This window comes from Lontra canadensis, unplaced genomic scaffold (genome assembly GCF_010015895.1).
Source record: "Lontra canadensis isolate GAN:19392208 unplaced genomic scaffold, GSC_riverotter_1.0 scaffold66, whole genome shotgun sequence".
NCBI classification, from domain to species: domain Eukaryota; kingdom Metazoa; phylum Chordata; class Mammalia; order Carnivora; family Mustelidae; genus Lontra; species Lontra canadensis.
The window spans coordinates 3,708,191-3,728,088 of record NW_022631060.1 but is presented as its reverse complement, the minus strand read 5'-3'; the positions used below and the strand labels follow the sequence as shown (position 1 = coordinate 3,728,088).

Sequence of the window (19,898 nt, the reverse complement as noted above, 5' to 3'; positions counted from 1 at the left end):
TATAGCATTACACAAAGAAGAGGAGTATTAGGAGTAGCTGCTCACATTGTGGGGCCGGAAGATGGGATCAGAGGTTCGCCAAAACCTATGGGAAGGAATCCCACTCCTGTCCCCCAGATAATTTCCTCATAAGTTAATCATTATTTCTTAACATAAAAATAAAGGTAAAACTCCGATGGGAAGCTGGGTAAGACTAGTCCTTGAGACCTGGATAGCAGAGTCCAAGAGCAGTGCTTTCTTTCATTTTTTCCTTGACCTCCAACCTCTCCCCTTTCAAGCTACAAGTAAAAGCTCCGCCACCATTAAGGTACGATTTATCCTATTAATTTGGCTCTTTCTTTATTCTTTTGGGTCCTAAGGTATCAGTTCTTTTTTTAGTCCAACATTCTTGTGCTTGATACTGAGGGTAACGGGAAAGGAGGGGAGAAAACAAATTAAGAAAAAGAAGCTTGGAATGCAGGCTCGAGCTGACACTGAGCGAGCGCGTTCCTTCATAGTACAGGTAATAACGTTATGACTATTAAGTGGTGTTTTAGTAACTGTTGCATTTCTGGTTTCCATGTACTTATTCTGCCTTTTTTTTTGCGATTCCAGGGAGTTTTGCTTGTATCCTATTGAAGGAAAAAAAAAAAAAGAAAAAGGTGAGAAAGGACATTAGTTTAGGTTTTTACTTTTAACAGTGACACCGAAAGACGGCCCTGGGTTTGCTGGAGAATGTGACACAATCTCTCATTTCCACAGGGCTTACTCTGGATGAAAAATGCGGGGCCGAGTCTGGTCTGGGATGAGCTGAGGGGTCCGCAAAGATTCATGTCCTCTCAATGCCGCCATGCCTGCGGCCTGTCCTCTTGCACTGCCTGCGTCTCCTGGGTCCTTCACTGGGGGTTCCAGAGAAGAATTAAGGGGATCTGGGCCTAACACCTGCTGTGTTCCACACACTGGCAGCGCAAGAGCCCATTTCTCCGGCAATGCTAGGTGACCCACTAGCGCTACAAAAGGAACCAGGAGTCAAGTGTCAAGGTGACAGGTAAAAAGACTACAGGAGCTGGCAACAGTTCCTGGCCCCTCGCTGGACACCAAAGCCACCCTTCATTTTGTGCATTAAGGTTACTCTTCACTAAGGTCATTCACATACCTCTCAGCCAATGTCAAAGCCACTCTTCACAATTAGATCCCACAACAGGGACTGACCAAGACATTAGATTTAAAGCTAAGCGACGTCTATTATTTCACAATCAGAAGTAAACAGCAACCAGATACATATTTGTGCTAACTGTCCTTGCCTGGTGTTAGCTCTAATGCATACGTGTAAAAGCAAAAGAGCAAGTAAAGACCCTGGCATCAAGCCAGAACTGTGTACATATATTCGTAGTTCCCGCTTACCAAAACTGGGAAAAGCACTAAAATTGGAGGTGTGAAAGGGACTGGGGCGGGGAAGGGGGTGCACAAAAGAGGTTTAGCTGCTTGTGTTCTAGTTCTTTTTTTTTTTTTTTTTAAATTTTATTTATTTGTCAGAGAGAGAGGGAGAGAGAGCAAGCACAGGCAGACAGAATGGCAGGCAGAGGCAGAGGGAGAAGCAGGCTCCCTGCCGAGCAAGGAGCCCAATGTGGGACTCGATCCCAGGACGCTGGGATCATGACCTGAGCCGAAGGCAGCTGCTTAACCAACTGAGCCACCCAGGCGTCCCTTGTGTTCTATTTCTTAAATGTCAACATTTTAGTTAGAAGTGTGGGTTCCTTAGTGTTTGCCATGATTGGGGGGAAAAAAAAAGCCCAAAACAAAAAACCCCCAATGGCTCCCTGGTAGAGGGAGTCATAAAAATGTCTATCAATAGTTTATTACTTGATTTCAATACTAAATTGGTTAAAAAAAAGGGGAGAGAAAACAGGGATTTGGTAGTTGAGGAAAAGCAGCATTGGCTTTGAGTCTTTTATTTAGTAAAACTCTTATTTCTGGGGATGCTTGGGTGGCTCAGCTGTTAAGTGTCTGCCTTTGGCTCAGGTCATGATCCCAGGGCCTGGGATCAAGCCCCACATCTGTCTCCCTGCTCAGCGGAAAGCCTGCTTCTCCCTCTCCCACTCCCCCTGCTTGTGTTCCCTCTCTCGATGTGTCTCCGTCAAATAAATAAATAAAATCTAAAAAACCAACCAACCAAATAAAAAACCCTCCAAAACCTCTTATTTATGAAAAAGGAGGGATGAGTTTGGTTTAAAATTGATTAATGTGGGCGGGTAGCTTCAGACACTTAAAAGGCCAAGTCAGGAAGGCAAAAGGTTCTAATTCCACAGTTCCTTTTTAATCTAAGATACAAAGAATGTTTTTTAAGGAAGCAGGATGAAATTATTTGTAGTAAAAATCAAGCTATTAACCAACATTTTTCTTCAGGATCAAGATTCCTTTCTTTGAGTCAGTATTTTATAGAGGAGGCTGAAAATAATTGGGGAAGAAAAGCACACATTCTGATAAAACGTGAACTAAAGTATACTTACTTTTCAACAATCGACTTGGTCTGATCACGGGCGATGCCAACATAGTGATCGATCTGGGTCTTTAAGGAAAGGGAAGAGACTCGGTTATGGCAACACACAGATTAACAATTTTCCTGAAAATAATGTTGTTATCTAGTTTAACCATTTCTTAAAAACACTATTGCATATTCTGGGAAATGAGAATAAGGTCAGTTTTTTAAAATTTATTATTATTTTTTATTTTAAGTAGGCTCCACACCCAGCACAGGGCTTGAACTCACAACCCTGATGATATCAAGAGTCAGATGCTCTATCAACTGAGTCTGGCAACTGCCCCAATAAAGCCCAGTTTTTAAGATTATTTTTAAAACTTCAGGTATTGGGGCATCTGGATGGCTCAGTTGATAAAGCATCTGCCTTCGGCTCGAGTCATGATCCCAGGACCCTGGGACTGAGCCCCACACATTAGGCTCACTGCTCAGCAGGAAGCCCACTTCTCTCTCTCCCCCAGTTTGTGCTCTCTCTAGTTATCTCTCTAATAAATAAAATCTTAAAAAACCAAAAAGCCCCCCTCCCCCAATTTCAGGCATTAGGGGTGCCTGGGTGGCTCAGTCAAGTCCTGATGTCAGCTCAGGGTTGTGAGTTCAAGCTCTGTGGTGGGCTCCACACTGGGTACGGAGCCCATAAACAAAACAAAACAAAACAAAACAAAACAAAACAAAACCCCCCAAAAACCTTTCAGGTTTCAGACTTTAAATTATGCCATAAACGCCTTATAATAGTCTGTTGAAGTAAAAATCTCTTGTTTCTTTTGCTAAGGTCTTACTTGCTAGGTATTTCCTTTACAGAGACTAAAGCATTTTCTAAATACTAAAAATTGTCTAATCTATATTCTGGAAACACAAATGTTGTTTTGGCTCCTAGGTAAGACTGATTCATTTAATATCAAAAGTTATAAATAAAGTCTGTTGATTGAGGACTTAATCTATAAAGAACCACCTCAGAGCATCTGGCAAGGCTGTACCATTCTACAAAGCAATCATCTCTTCACACAGATGGAGTCCCATAATAGCCTTGATAGTTTAAATTTCTTTTCAGACACCAGCTTTTATTTATTTAAGCATTTTTTCGACTTATTTTTTTGAACGGATAATGCATCCCCATGAACAACTTAAAAGACATACAACAAGTCATAAAAATGTACCTCCCTACCCTTCTCTCTCCTAAACATTCAGTTTCTCTCGGTACAGGAAATCACTACTTCTCACAGGCTCCTGACTCGCAAACTCAGACTGTAGAAATGGTTACAGAATGATCGCTCATGGGGTGCCTGAGTGGCTCAGTCAGTTAAGTGTCCTACACTTGGTTTCAGCTCAGGCTGTGAGATCTCAGGGTCGTGAGATCAAGCCGGGTGTGGAGCCTGCTAGGGATGCTCTCTCCTCTTCCCCCTGCCCCCTCCCACTTGTGCACTCTCTCTCTAAAATAAGTAAAGAAAGGAAGGAAGGAAGGGCGGGAGGGAGGGAGAGGAAAGGAAAAGAAAGAAAATGATCACTCCAAATGTTCAATAACGAAAAAATGGACTAAAGCTAGTCATACATCAACAGGCATATATGACTCAAAACAGGCAAGTGCTCACCTTGTACTTCTCATAGACAATGGGGACACTGAAAATGAGCAGTTCGGCTGTAAGAGAATCACAGGACACGGCAAGTGTACACGTGAGACAGTCAAAAAGACCCAAGATTCAAGTAACATACATTTTCCTCATGAAATACGGGGAAACACAGATCTTAAATATGAGAAATCCTACTTAGGGCTCGCAATTAAGGACGGTTAGCTATAGGAACACAGGCTTTCTTTGTATCACAAATAATTTCTAACTTATGAAAATGATTTCTGCAAGATCCCTATATTTAACACAAATGCAGGCAACTCTCCTTTACTTCTATTTTGACACTTCTTTATAGTTAGGAACTTTCAAAAATCCCACGGCCACAAACACAGGTTCTTCCAACATCTAATTCAGGGTTTATAGATGTTAAAGGCTAGGCCGCATGGAAGGAGTGGAGACATGCCAGGCATTCTCTTGGCTCTTACTTTTTACCAATTACAAATGACCGCTGAACATCATGGGGATTAGGAGCACGGATACCCCACACAGTCAAAAATCTGCACAGAACTTTTGACTCCCCTAAAACTTGGCCAGAAGTGTTACCAAGAACACAAACAGTTGATCAACACATTATTTTGTATGTATATTATATGCTGTATTCTTACTGTAAGGTAAGCTAGAGAAAAGAAAATGCTAGCCAGAAAATCCCAAGAGAAAATACATTTACAATACTGTACTGTAAAAAATCTGCGTATAAGTGGGATCCCACAGTTCAAAGCTGTGTTGTTCAAGGGCTAGCTGTACTTCCAAGAGCACGGAGACATTTTCCTTGTCGCCTTACCGAGAATCAGAAGGGTGATTCCATTGAAAACGGCACCAACATAGGTCATCAGCCACATGAAGACAGCCAGCTGCGAAAGCCAACATCAGAGGATTACGCAGGAACCATCATAATGCAAAATTTAGGTTAACTGATGCCATTCTCCCCTTGCCGATTAAGTCTGCATAAACTTAGGGACGTATGCCACACACAATTATAATGGCACAATGAAGGTTCTACCTCGTCTGCACCACACATTTGCAGGGTGCATCAGAGAATTCTGTAGTTCTCTGAAGCTCCGCGATAGACTGTGACTGTGTTTTGGTCGGTGATGTTGCCCCTGTTGGGAGGGTACTTAGTTCCATGGGTGCAGGAGATGTCTCTTCCTCTCCTGACTCCTACCCCCATTTTTCACAGGCTGGTTGAGAGAAGCATACACTTGTTTTTGTGTGATAAAACCCTATTTACTGGTTTTCCTCTGATTTATAACTTAGTCCCTGGCTGTCCTCAGCCTCACCACCAAAAGCTGTAGAAGCAACTGACCTTCAAGGAGTCAACCAAATCTTCCACCAGAAAGAGACGAATAATGAGTTTCAGGGCTCTGTTGATGCGCACCATGGCAGCATTCACGTAATTATGGAAAGCTTCGGAGGACAGAGTAATGTCTACATCCAGGTAGGCTCTTCCAGAAGAAGAAACAACAGTCATACACTTGACACGGAAGAAGAACATCTTTGCTAGTAGAGCAGTTATTTAGGGTGTGAAATTCCCCCAAGGGCACATTTAGAAATCTGTAGGAGCATTTTTCGCTGTCATGGGCTGGGGAGAGGGGACCATCGTCTTTCAGCAGACAGAGGCAAAGATGCCAGATGTCTGCAAAGTGTGGGGCAGTCATACACAATAAAGTAGTGTCCTATGCCCTGCATAAACTTTTACAGCCTCATAGGATATTCATTTATAATTATCAAAAGCCCAGAACATATAAAAACAAGGTATTTTCCCCAGTTTTAACATATCCTGAATTTTCTAAAAAGACTGTATTTTGTGTATGCTGAACTTTACTAAGATATTTTATACCACTTTGGAAAATCACATCTGTATTGGAGATTACACATCTAAGTGTAAGTATATAATGTCTCTATTGTTTTGTGTGTGTGTGTATAGTCATGTCCAAGCAGTTAAATATTGACTAGAATATGTATTATTTTATTATAAATGACCTTCCATCTTATCATTCCTTTATATTACAAGTATAGTCTATTTTTGAAATTTTGCTTATAGCTATCTATGAATTTCATTTCAAAACATTAAAAGAAGCATTACGAAATATTTGTTAGCGAAAGAAAAAAGAGGGTGGAGATACTGAGTTTGATAGGGTCGACAACTATAGAAAAAGACAAAGACTTGGATTCTGTTCACAGATGCACTAGAGAACTGAGATGTAAGCATGTGCTCATAACTAGTTCATTCACTCAGTACTTAGTGAGTGCCTACTGAGTATCAGACCCTCTGCCATGTGCTGGCATAGCAAGAAAGAAAAGGTTGCTTTTGCCTTAAAGAGCCTACAGTCTTACGGAAAAAACAGAAAAGGAACAGATATGCTTTCCTTTTCTATTTATTAAGAAAGTATTTACTACCTAATACAAAAGTTATAAAAAATAGATGCCATAATTTATACAACTTGACAAAACACATTTCATGATCCACAACAGTGTCCTGCAAAAGAGGAAAAATCCCAAGACCCCTGAGCTTGTGGCAAAAGTCATATTTATTCACTCAGTGAACAGCTACTGATTTGTTAAAATTAACTGGCGATAACTTTTTAAATGCCACATACAGTTTAAATTGTCTTCTATTTTCACCAAGAGAAAATTAAAAAAGGACCAGAGCTGCACCCAGACACTGATTCTGTCTTAGTCTTGAGAGGTCACAGAAGAGTTTCTCTCCCTATAAGAAAAAGGCTTTAAAAAAACTGCCATTTGCGAATATTAAAATTGTTCATGGGCTAAGATTTCCAAGAGGAAAAGTGTAAGGAAAACATTTGATAAAAGTTACAACACAGGGGGAGCGCCTGGGTGGCTCAGTGGGTTAAAGCCTCTGCCTTCGGCTCAGGTCATGATCCCAGGATCCTGGGATCGAGCCGCGCATCGGGCTCTCTGCTCAGCAGGGAGCTTGCTTCCTCCTCTCTCTCTGCCTGCTTCTCTGCCTACTTGTGATCTCTGTCAAAAAAATAAACAAAATCTTAAAAAAAAAAAAAGTTACAACACAGGGGCGCCTGGGTGGCTCAGTGGGTTAAGCTGCTATCTTTGGCTCAGGTCATGATCTCAGGGTCCTGGGATCGAGCCCTGCATTGGGCTCTTTGCTCAGCGGGGAGCCTGCTTCTCTCGCTCGCTCTCTCTTTCTGCCTGCCTCTCTGCCTACTTGTGATCCTTCTCTGTCAAATAAATAAATAAAATCTTAAAAAAAAAAAATAAAGTTACAACACAGAAAAGCTAGCAAGTAGATTCTAGAAATGCATGACCTACTGATCTCAAGACTTGCTCCTGGTAGTAAGAAAACTAAAGGGTGGCGGGGGAGGTTTAGAAAACTAAAGGAGAGATAAGAAGGAAATCAGTAATAAAACTAAGAGCAAACATATCAAATTCTGATATTGCCAAGAGCACAGCCTCAATACTGAGATTTCAAAGTTGTTTTAAGGTTTAACTATATGGGGGGGGCGGTCTGGGGGACGGGGTAGCTGGGTGTTGGATATTAAAGAGGGCATGTGATGTAATGAGCACTGGGTCTTATATAAGACTGATGGATCAATGAACTCTACCTCTGAAACTAATAATACACTGTATGTTAATTAACTGAATTTAAATTTAAAATGTTTAAAAAATCAAAACCCAAACCAAACCAAAACAAAAACAGTTAGCTATAATAGGGAACTTAAGCATGTCCTTGGGACCCCATCTAACTGGGTGCTGTCCTGGAGGCCCCGCTCAGGAGTTCAGGCAGTCTTCTTTGATATTAAAGTGTGAGCCCCTAGTTTGTCCAAAAGTATTTGGCTCCTAACTTGGTCACTTTTGAAGAGACAAGGTTTCTAGCTGACGGTTCCTGCGAGGGATCAGCTGCATTAGGCTAATTCTTCACTTAGTCCGGTTTGCTTGGCAGACCTGCCCGCCAGCCTCAGCAAACCCCTCCTCTAAACTGGCGAGTGTTACTTGTGATACTTCCACTCACTTGAACGGATGGCCCTCTTCTGATTTCTGTACAGCTTGGATGACAGACTTGTAGACCCTGAAGCTGATGGTGACAGAGAGAAGAGCCAGGATGAGGTAAGAAATCACACTGATGACACTGAAAGCTGCCAGGGAGAGCAGCATGATCAGTGTGGTGCCGAAGACAAAACCCGTCTTCTTCACATCTCGCCAGAAAATCAGATCGTGCACTGCCAAAAGAAAAGGGAACACAGGTTACACGGGAGCACGCGGCCAGGCCGGCTCTTGGACTGTGTCCTGCACACCCGAGAAGCATTACGCTAATGTAGTTACATAACACACAGTTCAGGTGCACCCCTCCTTAAGAGAATCTGATAAATGAAAATCAAACTGTAGGTCAGGAGTGAGGACTCATACTGCAAAAGGTTCCTGAGGTTTCTGTACAGGTTCACAAAAACTTAGAAACTTCTTTTTTTTAGAGATGGCTACTGAAGTATAATGGGATAAAATATCAATTTCTTGAAATGTTTCAACAGAAAGGGTAGAATAAGTGTGATAAACTCTTGTTAATGGTTGACTGAATGAAGCAAACCATGGCGACAAATTCATCTGGTCACTATAAAACCAAAGCTAAGGTATGTATAATAAATTGGGTGGGAGCAGAAGAGAGCGGTGGATAAAAAGAAACCCAACTCTATTCATGTTGGCTACAATGGAACCCCAGTCTCTCTGTTAATCTGAAGAGAACTCAGGAAGGACGGTGGGTAGGGAACTACATTATTATCTAAACCGCAATACCTCTGGAAATGAATGGGGACACTATTACTAATTGTTAGGAAATAGGTATAAATCAAGACTGTCTCAGACAAGTGGGTCTTGTGGTGAGGGACAGCCAGACTGGAAAAATCTAAGTTCTTCTACTTAAAGACTCAAGAACTGTGTGTAAAAGTTGCTAGTAATTACTATCAATCTAGCAACGACCCTGTATTTGAATTTCAATCTGTGAAGGTTATTAACTTCAACACAAATGGTCCTTTTGCAGTGTTCTTCTGTTCATAAAGAAGGGCAAGGGCTGGGGCGCCTGGGTGGCTCAGTGGGTTAAAGCCTCTGCCTTCAGCTCAGGTCATGATCTCAGGGTCCTGGGATCGAGCCCCGCATCGGGCTCTCTGCTCGGTGGCGAGCCTGCTTCCTCCTCTCTCCCTCTCTGCCTGCCTCTCTGCCTACTGATCTCTGTCTGTCAAATACATAAATAAAATCTTAAAAAAAAAAAAAAAATCTTAAGAAGGGCAAGGGCTTTAGAGCTGGAGAGACAGGAGTTTGAATCCTGGTTAATTTTTAGCCATATTGTCTTACATGACCATTCTAAAGCTTTGTTTTTTCTTTTGTAAAAGAAAGTAACACCTATTTCCTAGAGTTGTTTTTATAAGACACCAATGCAGTAGAATGCTTAGCACTGTAAGTGACCTGCAGTAAACACTCACATTTTAACTATCATCAAAATAGGACAGGTCTGTAAGACTGTGATTGAGGGTAAAATGAACTTGATTCTGTTCAAGTGGACCTGGCACCTAGATCTTCCCCATATTCCAACTACAATATTCACCCCTGAAGCCTAACCTTGCTATTGCCAACAGAGCCTAACTTGAAACTTTCACCCCGAAGGTACGCTGACCGTACAGAAGAAACAATCCTTGGCTGAGAGAGTCCAGCCAAGGGATGTGGCACTAGGAGAAGAGGCATTATGATTCCTGATGGGAATGCAAAGGAAGAGAGCTGGGAGGCAAATCAGGCTCACCTGATGGGACAGAAAGCTGAACAGAGTGCTGCCTTCTTAGGAGAGCAAATACTAAGCACGATTCCTACAGTCAGAGAGTCTTAAGTATATAGACGTCACAGCTCCTAAGACCACAAGCACAGTTTCAACACAGAATACTTCTGAATGGAACAGATAACTATGTGCCTCTTTGGTGTAATGCACCGAGGATACAACATCACTTCTGTGGTATTCTTGCCAATAATAAAGAACCAAGATCTAATAAAACACCAGAAAACCCAGACTGAGAAATTCACAACATGGATGGACGGAGAGGGTATAACCCTAGGTGAAATAAATCAAACAGAGACAAATACCCTATGATTTCATCCACATGTGGAAAGTAATAAACAAGTGAACAAAGGAAAGAGACAAACCCGACTTTTTTTTTTTTTAAGATTTTATTTATTTATTTGACAGACAGAGATCACAAGTAGGCAGAGAAGCAGGCAGAGAGAGAGGAGGAAGCAGGCTCCCCGCAGAGCAGAGAGCCCAATGCAGGGCTCGATCCCGGGACCCTGGGATCATGACCTGAGCCGAAGGCAGAGGCTTTAACCCACTGAGCCACCCAGGTGCCCCGACAAACCTAACTCTTAACTACAGGGAATACACTGTTGCTTGCCAGAGGGGAGGTGGGGAGGGGTGAAAAGGTGAAGGGGGTTTGGAGTGGGTACACTTACTGCGATGAGCGCCGAGTAATGCACAGCACTGCTGAACCATTACTCTACACACCCTGTATGCATAACACTGTACTTAATTATTCTTTAATAAAAAAATAGCAGAAAATAAAGGAGATAAAATTTGAGAACACATAAACGTCACGTGTGAGGATTACAGACTACACTGGATAAAGGAGTAAAAACGGCTGTAAAGGACACCACTGGGACACAGACAAAATCTGAACGTGGACTATGTAACTGATAAAAGCACAGGTGATCCTTCAACAACAGGTGCTTGAACCGCAGGGCTCATTTTCATGGATTTTTTCCCAATAAATACAGTATATAGTACTTGTAAATGTATTTTTTCTTCCTTTTGACTTTCATAATGACATCTTTTCTCTGGCTTATTCTGAGCATATAGTATACAGTGCACAGAACATACACAATGTGTGTTAGCTGACCGTTCACGTTAGCAGTAAGGCTTCTGGTTAACGGTATGCAATTAGTAGTTACATTTTGGGAGAATCAAAGTTATATGTGAATTTCTGACTACATGGCACTGTCTGTTACCATGATGTTCAAGGGTCAACTATATGGTACCAATATTAAACTTCCTAAATATATTAAGTGTACTGTGGCTATGTACATTCTTGAAAAAAATTCTTGCTCAAAAACGAAGACAGGGGTGCCTGGGTGTCTCAGTGGGTTAAGCCTCTGCCTTCGGCTCGGGTCCTGATCTCAAGGTCCTGGGATCGAGTCCCGCATCGGACTCTCTGCTCAGTGGGGAGCCTGCTTCCCCCCTTCTCTCTCTGCCTGCCTCTGCCTACTTGTGATCTGTCAAATAAATAAATAAAATCTTAAAAAACCAAAAAAACTAAAAATCCCCCCCAAAACGAAGACAAACACAAACACTCTAAAGTGGAAAGGGATGTGAAGGGGCAGGATGTTTGCAATCAGCTCTTAAACAGTTCAGGAAAAAACATGTATCAAGTGCCTGGGTGGCTCAGTCAGTTAAGTGTCTGCCTTCAGCTTGGGTCATGATCTCAGCGTCCTGGCTTCAGGCCCCATGTTGGGCTCCCTGCTCAGCCAGGAGTCTGCCAGTCCCTCTCCCTCTGCCGTGCTTGTGCTCTCTTCTGTCTTTCTCTCAAATAAATAAATGAAATCTTAAAAAAAAAAAAAGAAAGAAAAGAAAGAAAAAACACGTATCTATGGAGAGGAGGTGGGAGAAATAAAGCAAAAGTAGGCAAATGTTAACAACTGGTGAACTAGAATGAAGGTTATGTGGGAGTTTTTTGTACTATACTTGAAATTCTTTAAGTTTAAAATATTTGAAAGAAACACAGAAAAAAAAAAAAAAAGCTTACAGGGTAAGACTGGGGTCCAGAGAGAAAAAGACCTCAATGTATCAAAGAGAGGTAATGACACTAGCATACACGCGAATCTAGATTAGCAAAAGCCACCCTATCTTCATGAACCTTACTGCCATCTGCTGGAAGACCACTGGAAGAAACAGTGAAACCGACAGTGATAACATACTTGAATTGTGTCCCATAGAGGTGTGCAGTACACAACCTGCACAATAGTACAGAAGTCCCTAGGCTGAGCCTTAAAAATCAATGGTAGAGGGGCACCTGGGTGGCTCAGTGGGTTAAGCCTCTGCCTTCAGTTCGGGTCATGATCTCGGGGTCCTGGGATCGGGCTCCCTGCTCAGCGGGGAGCCTGCTTCCTCCTCTTTCTCTGCCTGTCTCTCTGCCTACTTATGATCTGTCAAATAAATAAAATCTTTTTAAAAAAACTCAATGGTAGGGGCGCCTGGGTGGCTCAGTGGGTTAAAGCTTCTGCCTTCGGCTCACGTCATGAAACCGGGGTCCTGGGATCGAGCCCCGCATCGGGCTCTCTGCTCGGCAGGGAGCCTGTTTCTTCCTCTCTCCTTGCCTGCCTCTCTGCCTACTTGTGATCTCTGTCTGCGAAATAAATTAAAAAAATCTTAAAACAAAACAAAAAACAAAAATCTCAATGGTAGAATTATGGTCTCTAGAAAAGGGGGACACTGATTAAAGGGGCTGTAACAGAGGGAAAGGAAAGGCTGGTTAACCCCTCAAACCTCGGGCTGGGAGGCTCTTCCTCCACAATGTCACATGACTTGTTCCTTCACCTCATTTGGGTCCTGGTTCAGGGGATACTGCTCTCGGACTGCCCATCCCACCGAACATACCCCTCCTTTGATCACGCTCCATTCTCCTTATTCTGCTTTATTTTTCTTTGATCTGCTGTTAAGTGCTTCAAGCATGGGCTAATTAACCACAGTCTGCATTCGTTTCCTCTCACAGAGGCCAAGGTTCTGCACCTGGAGCCCATCCAGTACAGTGGACCAATGATCTGAGTACGCGATACCATATGATACCAAAGAAAGGAACTTGGCACAGTCTGGAAGTGCTGTCCTCTGATTGTCAAGGGCAAGTTAGGAGGACAAAACACATGAAGAAAATGGCAAGGGGGCACCTGATGGCTCAGTCAATTAAGTGTCTCCTTTGGATCAGGTCATAATCCCAGGGTCCTGGGATGGAACCCCACATCAGGCTCCCTGATCAGCAGGAGCTGATGCTTCTCCTTCTCTCTCAAATAAATAAACAAAAATCTAAAAAAAAAAAAGAAAGAAAGAAAGAAAGAAAAAGGCAATAAAAGAGGCAGCTGCTGAAAGTTTAAAATGGTGAAGCCTCTAGACTTGGTTTTAGTGTTTGCTTCACAACCAGAAAAGCAGCAAGAGGCTGCAATGGTTTGGTTCCATACAATGTTTTTTCTTCCTTTTACTTTCATTTATTTGCTCCTCCTTCAGTACAGAATTTTTTAAAAATAGGAAATTCCTTATTTTCAATGTGTTCTTTTCCTTCCTTTCCCAGCCCTCTCAGCAAACTTGATTTTTTATTTTTATTTTTTGAGAGAAAGAGTGTGTGTGCAGGAGGGGGAGGGTGGTGGGCAAAGGAAGAGGGAGAGAATCTTAAGCAGGCTTCATACTGAGCACAGAGCCTGAGGCAGGGCTCCATCTCATGACCCTGAGATCATGACCTGAACTGAAATCAAGAGTTAGCTGCTCAACTAACTGAGCCACCCACGCGCCTCTCTCAGCAAGCTTAAGTGCCTACCATGTGCCAGGCAAGTACTAGGCACTGGGAATATAATACAACAGTGAGGAAGGTGAACAAGATCCTTACTTACTTTCCAGGCGGAAAGAGAGGCACGAATAACGACAAGCTAAGTGTCACCTGTACAAGAGGCCCACAAGGATATGAATCCATTGTGCCACGATGAGAGTAATGTGTGAGTCCACAGGAACCACCGAATCTAGCGGTCAGAAAAAGGCTCTTTGGAGGACTGACATGAAAAGTGAGATATGAGGGGCGCCTGTGTGGCTCAGTGGGTTAAAGCCTCTGCCTTCGGCTCAGGTCATGATTCCAGGGTCCTGGGATCGAGCCCCGCATCGGGCTCTCTGCTCAGCGGGGAGCCTGCTTCCTCCTCTCTCTCTGCCTGCCTCTCTGCCTACTTGTGATCTCCGTCTGTCAAATAAATAAATAAAATCTTAAAAAAAAAAAAAAGGTGAGGTATGAAAAATGAGAAGGAGCTGGCCATGCAAGAAGCCAGAGGATGTGACAAGGCTGGAGACTGGCAGGAGCTAGATCATGGAGTACTTTCATAAAGCAAGGTAAGGAGCTTGGATTTTAACCTCAGGTGAAATGGGAAACCACTAAAGGTCAAGCAGGAGAGAAACATGGCATATTGCATCTTTAAAAGAGGGAACACTTCTACTGCATAGAAAATGGGTTGGGGTGGGCAACAGTATAAGCAGAGAACCATAAGGAGGCTAACACGGAGGTTCAAGTGCAAGATGATGGTCATTTAGATTAGGATGGGGGCAGTCAGGATGGAAAAGAGTGGACAGATGAGAGCTCTATTTTGGAGGCAGAATAGGCAGAACCTGGTGGTGGACTAAATGTGGGACACAACAGATGGCTGTGGTGTCATTTAATGAGGTGGGGTAAGGAAGAGCCGAGCACAGAGTATTTTAATTTTGGGATGGATGTTCAAGATATCCATAATTAATGAAAGCAGTTAGAGCCACCAGTGCACAGCACACAGCAGAAGTCTGAGCAGGAAATATACATCTGGACTTCACCAGCACATAAATAATATTTTAGAGTCATAAAAAATGGATGAGGTTACCTACGATTGATAGGGAAGGCAGCCCAGGTCTTAATTCAATGGCACTCTGATATTTAGTAACGGAGTAAAACTAGAGGAGCTAGTGGAAGGAAAAGGAAGCAACCGCCAGGGAGGTAGGGGAGAACGAGGAAGAGTATGGTATTACAGAAGTGGAGAGAGAAGTACTTTGAGGAGAAGGTGTGGAAACTGGCAAATTCTGCTGAACTTGAATAAGGAAAAAGGTAACCGTGGACTTGGCAGCATGGAGAGAAGCGGATGCTCTGATTAAAACTACTCAGTGCAGAGGCACTTGGGTGGCTCAGTTAGTTGGGCGCCCAACTCTTGACGTAGGCTCAGGTCATGATCTCAGTCAGGGTCTTGAGACTGGGATTCTCTCTCCCTCTGCCCTTCCCCATTCATGCTCTCTGTCAAAATAAAATAATATCTTAAAAAAAAAAAAAGCTGTTCAGTGGAGTGATAACAATTGGAGGGAGCGGAAGAGGAATTAGTGGGGAGATGTGGAGGCCGTGTGAGAAGAAATGACTATGAAGTCTGGCTGTGAAAGGGAGTAGGGACATTTGGGCCAAGGGAAAGCTTTTCAAAGATGGGAAACACTAAAGCACGCTTATATGAGGACACAAACAGAAAGAGGCTGAAGGGGGCAGAAGTAGTAGTTAGGAGAAAGGCAGGATAGAGATCCAGAGCCCAGATGAAGGGGTTGACCCTTGTTAGAGCAGCGAAGAAGATGAGAGGCACAGGCCAATTAATAGATGTGAAAATAGCAGGAAGAGAGGGGCGCCTGGGTGGCTCAGTGGGTTAAGCCTCTGCCTTCGGCTCAGGTCATGATCTCAGGGTCCTGGGATCGAGCCTCACATCGGGCTCTCTGCTCAGCAGGGAGCCTGCTTCCTCCTCTCTCTCTGCCTGCCTCTCTGCCTACTTGTGATCTCTGTCTGTCAAGTAAATAAATAAAAATCTTAAAAAAAAAAAAAAAGATTGCAGGAAGAGGGATTTCTTTCTGAATGCTTCTAGTTTCTCAACAAAAAAGTGCTGAGGTTACCAGCTGAGGTGGGGGCAAGGTGGTGAAGAAGGTTTACAGAAAAAGAAAAAGAAAAACAGTTGTTTCAGAAAAGTGAGAAGCTATCTTAAAACTCTTAGAAGAAAACGGGAGTTAAATAGGTGATTGAAATGAAGGAATGCACTCGTGATGAGCACTGGAGATGCACGGGACTGCTGAATCATTGTACTGTACACCTGAAACTAATATATAACACTGTATTGTACTGTATGTTAACTAACCGGAATTAAAATAAAAACTTAAAAAAGAAAACGGGGGGGGGGTGCCTGGGTGGCTCAGTGGGTTAAGCCGCTGCCTTCGGCTCAGGTCATGATCTCAGGGTTCTGGGATCGAGCCCCGCCTTGGGCTCTCTGCTCAGCAGGGAGGCTGCTTCTCTCTCTCTCTCTCTGCCTGCCTCTCTGCCTACTTGTGATCTCTCTCTGTCAAATAAATAAATAAAATCTTAAAAAAAAAAAGAAAACAGGAGGGGCGCCTGCGTGGCTCAGTTGGTTAAGTGTCTGCCTTCAGTTCAGGTCATGATCTTGGGGTCCTGGGATCCAGCCCCGCCTTGGGCTCCCTGCTCAGTGGGGAGCTGGTTTCTCTCTCTGCCTCTGCCCCTCCCCCCTACTTGTGTGCTCTTTCTATGTTAAATAAATATATAAAATCTTTAAAAAAAAAAGAAAGAGAAAAGAAAACAGGAGTACATCTTTGTGACATTGGTTAGGCAGTGATTAATCAACCAAAAGCACAAGTGACAAAGAAACACCAGATAAGCAGCACTACATCAAAATTACTTTATGCTGTAAATGGTCCCAAGAAAGTGACACAAGTCAGAAAGTGACAATATATTTGCAAATTATGTATCTGATAAGGTATTTGTGTCCAAAATATAATAATAAGAATATATAAAGAATTATAAAACTCAATAATTAAAAATAGCCCAACTGAAAAATAAACAAGGGATGTGAATAGACAATTCTCCAAAGACTACAAATGCCCAATAAGCACATAAAAAGATGCTCCACATCATCGGTAATTAGGGAAGTACAAATCAAAACCACAAGGAACCCACCAGGATAGTTATCATAAAGAATACAGTAACAACAACTGGCAAGGACATGGAGAAATTGGAACCCTCCTACATTCTTAGTGGGAATGAAGAATGGTGCAGCCACTTGGGAGAACAGTTTGGCAGTTCCTCAAAAAGCTAAACATAGTTATTATATGACCCAGCATTTCCACTCCAAGGCAAATGCTCAAGAAATAAAAACATACAACACAGAAATCTGTGTACACTAATATTTATCAGCAACATTATTCGCAATAGCCAAAAAGGGAAAACAATCCAAATGTCCATCAACTGATGAACAGATGAATAAAATGTAGTATATATCCATACAATGTAATTATTACACGGCAATAAAAAGGTTCTAGCGCTACCTGCTACGACATGGCTAAAATTTGAAAACATCAGGCTAAGCGAAAATATCCAATTATAAGAGACCATATATTGCATGATTCCACTTATATAAAATATCTGGTATAAGCAAATCTATAGGCACAGGCAATACGGGTTAGTTGTTGTTTAGGGCTGCTGTGGTGGTGGTGGTGGTGGTGGGAAATGCAGAGTGAATGCTAATGAGTATGAGGTTTCTTTTCTGTAGGGGGACTAAAATGTTCTAAAATTGGATAGTGATGATAAAAAACATTCAGTTGTACATTTTAAATGGATTTTATATATAAACCCATTTATATAATATATATATTTAATATATATTTAATATATATATTATATAAATCCATTTATATATATAGTATATAGTATATGTGAATTATACCTCAATAAAGGTAGAATATATGTAGTTAGGAATGTCAATATCCCTCTCTCTCAGTAAGATAGAAAGTAGATAGAAAAATCAATAAAAATACAGAAGACAAACACTATTAACCAATCTGACCTTGACATTTATAGAACACTCTGCGTAACAGCAGCAGAATATACACATTCAAGGATATGTAGAACATTCACCAAGTTAAACCAAATCCTGGGCTATGAAACAGTCCTGATACATTTAAAGATTTATTCTGAAAGAGAGGGAGAGCGCACATGCACACACACGAGGCGGGGGAGGGACAGAGGCAGAAGGAGAGGGAGAACCTCAAGCAGACTCCAAGCCAAGCGTGGAACCTGACATGGGGCTTGATCTCATGACCCTGAGATCATGACCTGAGCCGAAATGAAGAGCCAGGCACGTAGCCTACTGAGCCACCAGGCACCCCCAAAACATTTTAAAGAGTTCAAGTCACTTTTATGTTTTATGACTACAAGGTAATTGTATTAGAAACTATAACAAAAGATATTCGGAAAGAAAGCTTGGGGAAACCTTCATTATTCGTAAACTAAACACACTTCTAAACAAATCAAAGAGGAAATCAATAGGGAAATTAGAAAGTGTTTTTAACTGAATGAAAATGAAAACTTGTGGGATCTTAAAAAAAAAACCCACCACCAACAACAAAAGTTGTGGGATCCAACTAAAGTAATATATAGTAAAAAAGTGTCTGTGTTAACAAAGAAGATAGCAAATGAACGATCTTAGCTGCAACCCTAAAAAACCAGAAAAAGAACCTGAACCCCAAGAAACAGAAGAAAGTAAATAGTAAAAATCAGAGCAGACATGGGGGAACTGGAGTAGCTCAGTCAGTTGAGTGACTTCAGCTCAAGTCAGGATCTCAGGGTCCTGGGATTAAGCCCCCTGTCAGGAATCCTGTTCAGCGGGGAGTCTGCTTGTTTCTCTGCCCTTCCCCCAGCTCATGCTCTCTCTCTAATAAGTAAATAAAATCTTTTTTAAAAAATCAGAGCAGGGTGGGGTTATGGACATTGGGGAGGGTATGTGCTATGGTGAGTGCTGTGAAGTGTGTAAACCTGGTGATTCACAGACCTGTACCCCTGGGGAAAAAAATATATTATATGTTTATAAAAAATAAAATTAAATCAGAGCAGACATCAGTGAAACAAGTAACAGAAAAATAACAGAGAAAATTAATGAAGCCACAGTTCTTTGAGAGTATCAGTAAAACAGATAAAACTCTAACTAGATTGATCAAGAAAAGGTGAAAGAGTAAAAAAAAAACTGTTAGTACCAAGAATGAGAGAGGTGACATCACTACAGATTCTACAGACATTAAAAGGATTATAAAGGGGGTGCCTGGGTGGCTCAGTTGGTTAAGCGTCTGCCTTTGGCTCAGGTCATTATCCCAGGAACCTGAGATCCAGTCCTGCATCAGGACTCCCTGCTTGGCAGGGAGCCTGCTTCTCCTTCTCCCTTTGCCCTGCTTGTGCTCTATGGTGTGTCAAATAAATAAATAAATAAATAAAATCTTAAAAAAAAAAAAAAAGATAATAAAGGAGTATTATGAACAACAGTATGCCAATAATTAGATTATTTATTTATTTATTTGACAGATCACAAGTAGGCAGAGAGGCAGGCAGAGAAAGAGAGGGGGAAGCAGGCTCCCCTTTGAGCAGAGAGCCCAATGTGGGGCTTGATCCCAGGACCCTGGGATCACGACCTGAGACGAAGGCAGAGGCTTTAACCCACTGAGCCACCCAGGCGCCCCTAAATTAGATAATTTAGATAAAGTGTACAAATTCTTCCAAAGACAAACTATCAAAGTTCATTCTAAAAATAAACTGACTAGTCCCCTATCTATTGAAGAAATAAAACAAATAAAATGCTTCCCACTCTGAAAATTCCAGGCCCAGATGGCATCACTGGGGAATTCAGCCAAACATTAACAAGAAATAATTCTAATTCTACAAAAACTCATCCAATAAAATGAAAAGGTAATGTCTTTCAACACATTTTAGAAGGCCAGCATTACTTGGACTCCAAAATTATACCAAGCAATACTGTTCATGAACATAGATGCAAAAATTTCTTTTTTCTTTAAGATTTGAGAGAAAGAGCATGCATGCATGTGTGCGAGAGAACATGAGCAGAAGGAAGGGGAGGGGCAGAGGTAGAAGCAGACTCCTGAGTAGGGAGCCTGACGTGGGGCTCAATCC

The 19,898-nt window shown here is 42.1% G+C and overlaps 1 protein-coding gene across 2 annotated transcripts in view; it reads right to left on the bottom strand.

Annotated features, from left to right (window-relative positions):
• Positions 1–564: 564 nt before the first annotated feature.
• Positions 565–19,898, bottom strand: part of RTN3 (reticulon 3) — a 66,239-nt gene continuing 46,905 nt past the window's right edge. For both annotated transcript variants that reach the window (XM_032879301.1, XM_032879302.1), the window contains 6 exons: positions 8,126–8,333; positions 5,444–5,582; positions 4,922–4,991; positions 4,105–4,151; positions 2,490–2,548; positions 565–611 (listed from right to left, as the gene is read on the bottom strand). In XM_032879301.1, coding sequence (XP_032735192.1) covers positions 566–611; positions 2,490–2,548; positions 4,105–4,151; positions 4,922–4,991; positions 5,444–5,582; positions 8,126–8,333 — 569 coding nt within the window. In that variant the 3' untranslated portion in view covers position 565. The remainder of the gene's footprint in view (positions 612–2,489; positions 2,549–4,104; positions 4,152–4,921; positions 4,992–5,443; positions 5,583–8,125; positions 8,334–19,898) is intronic.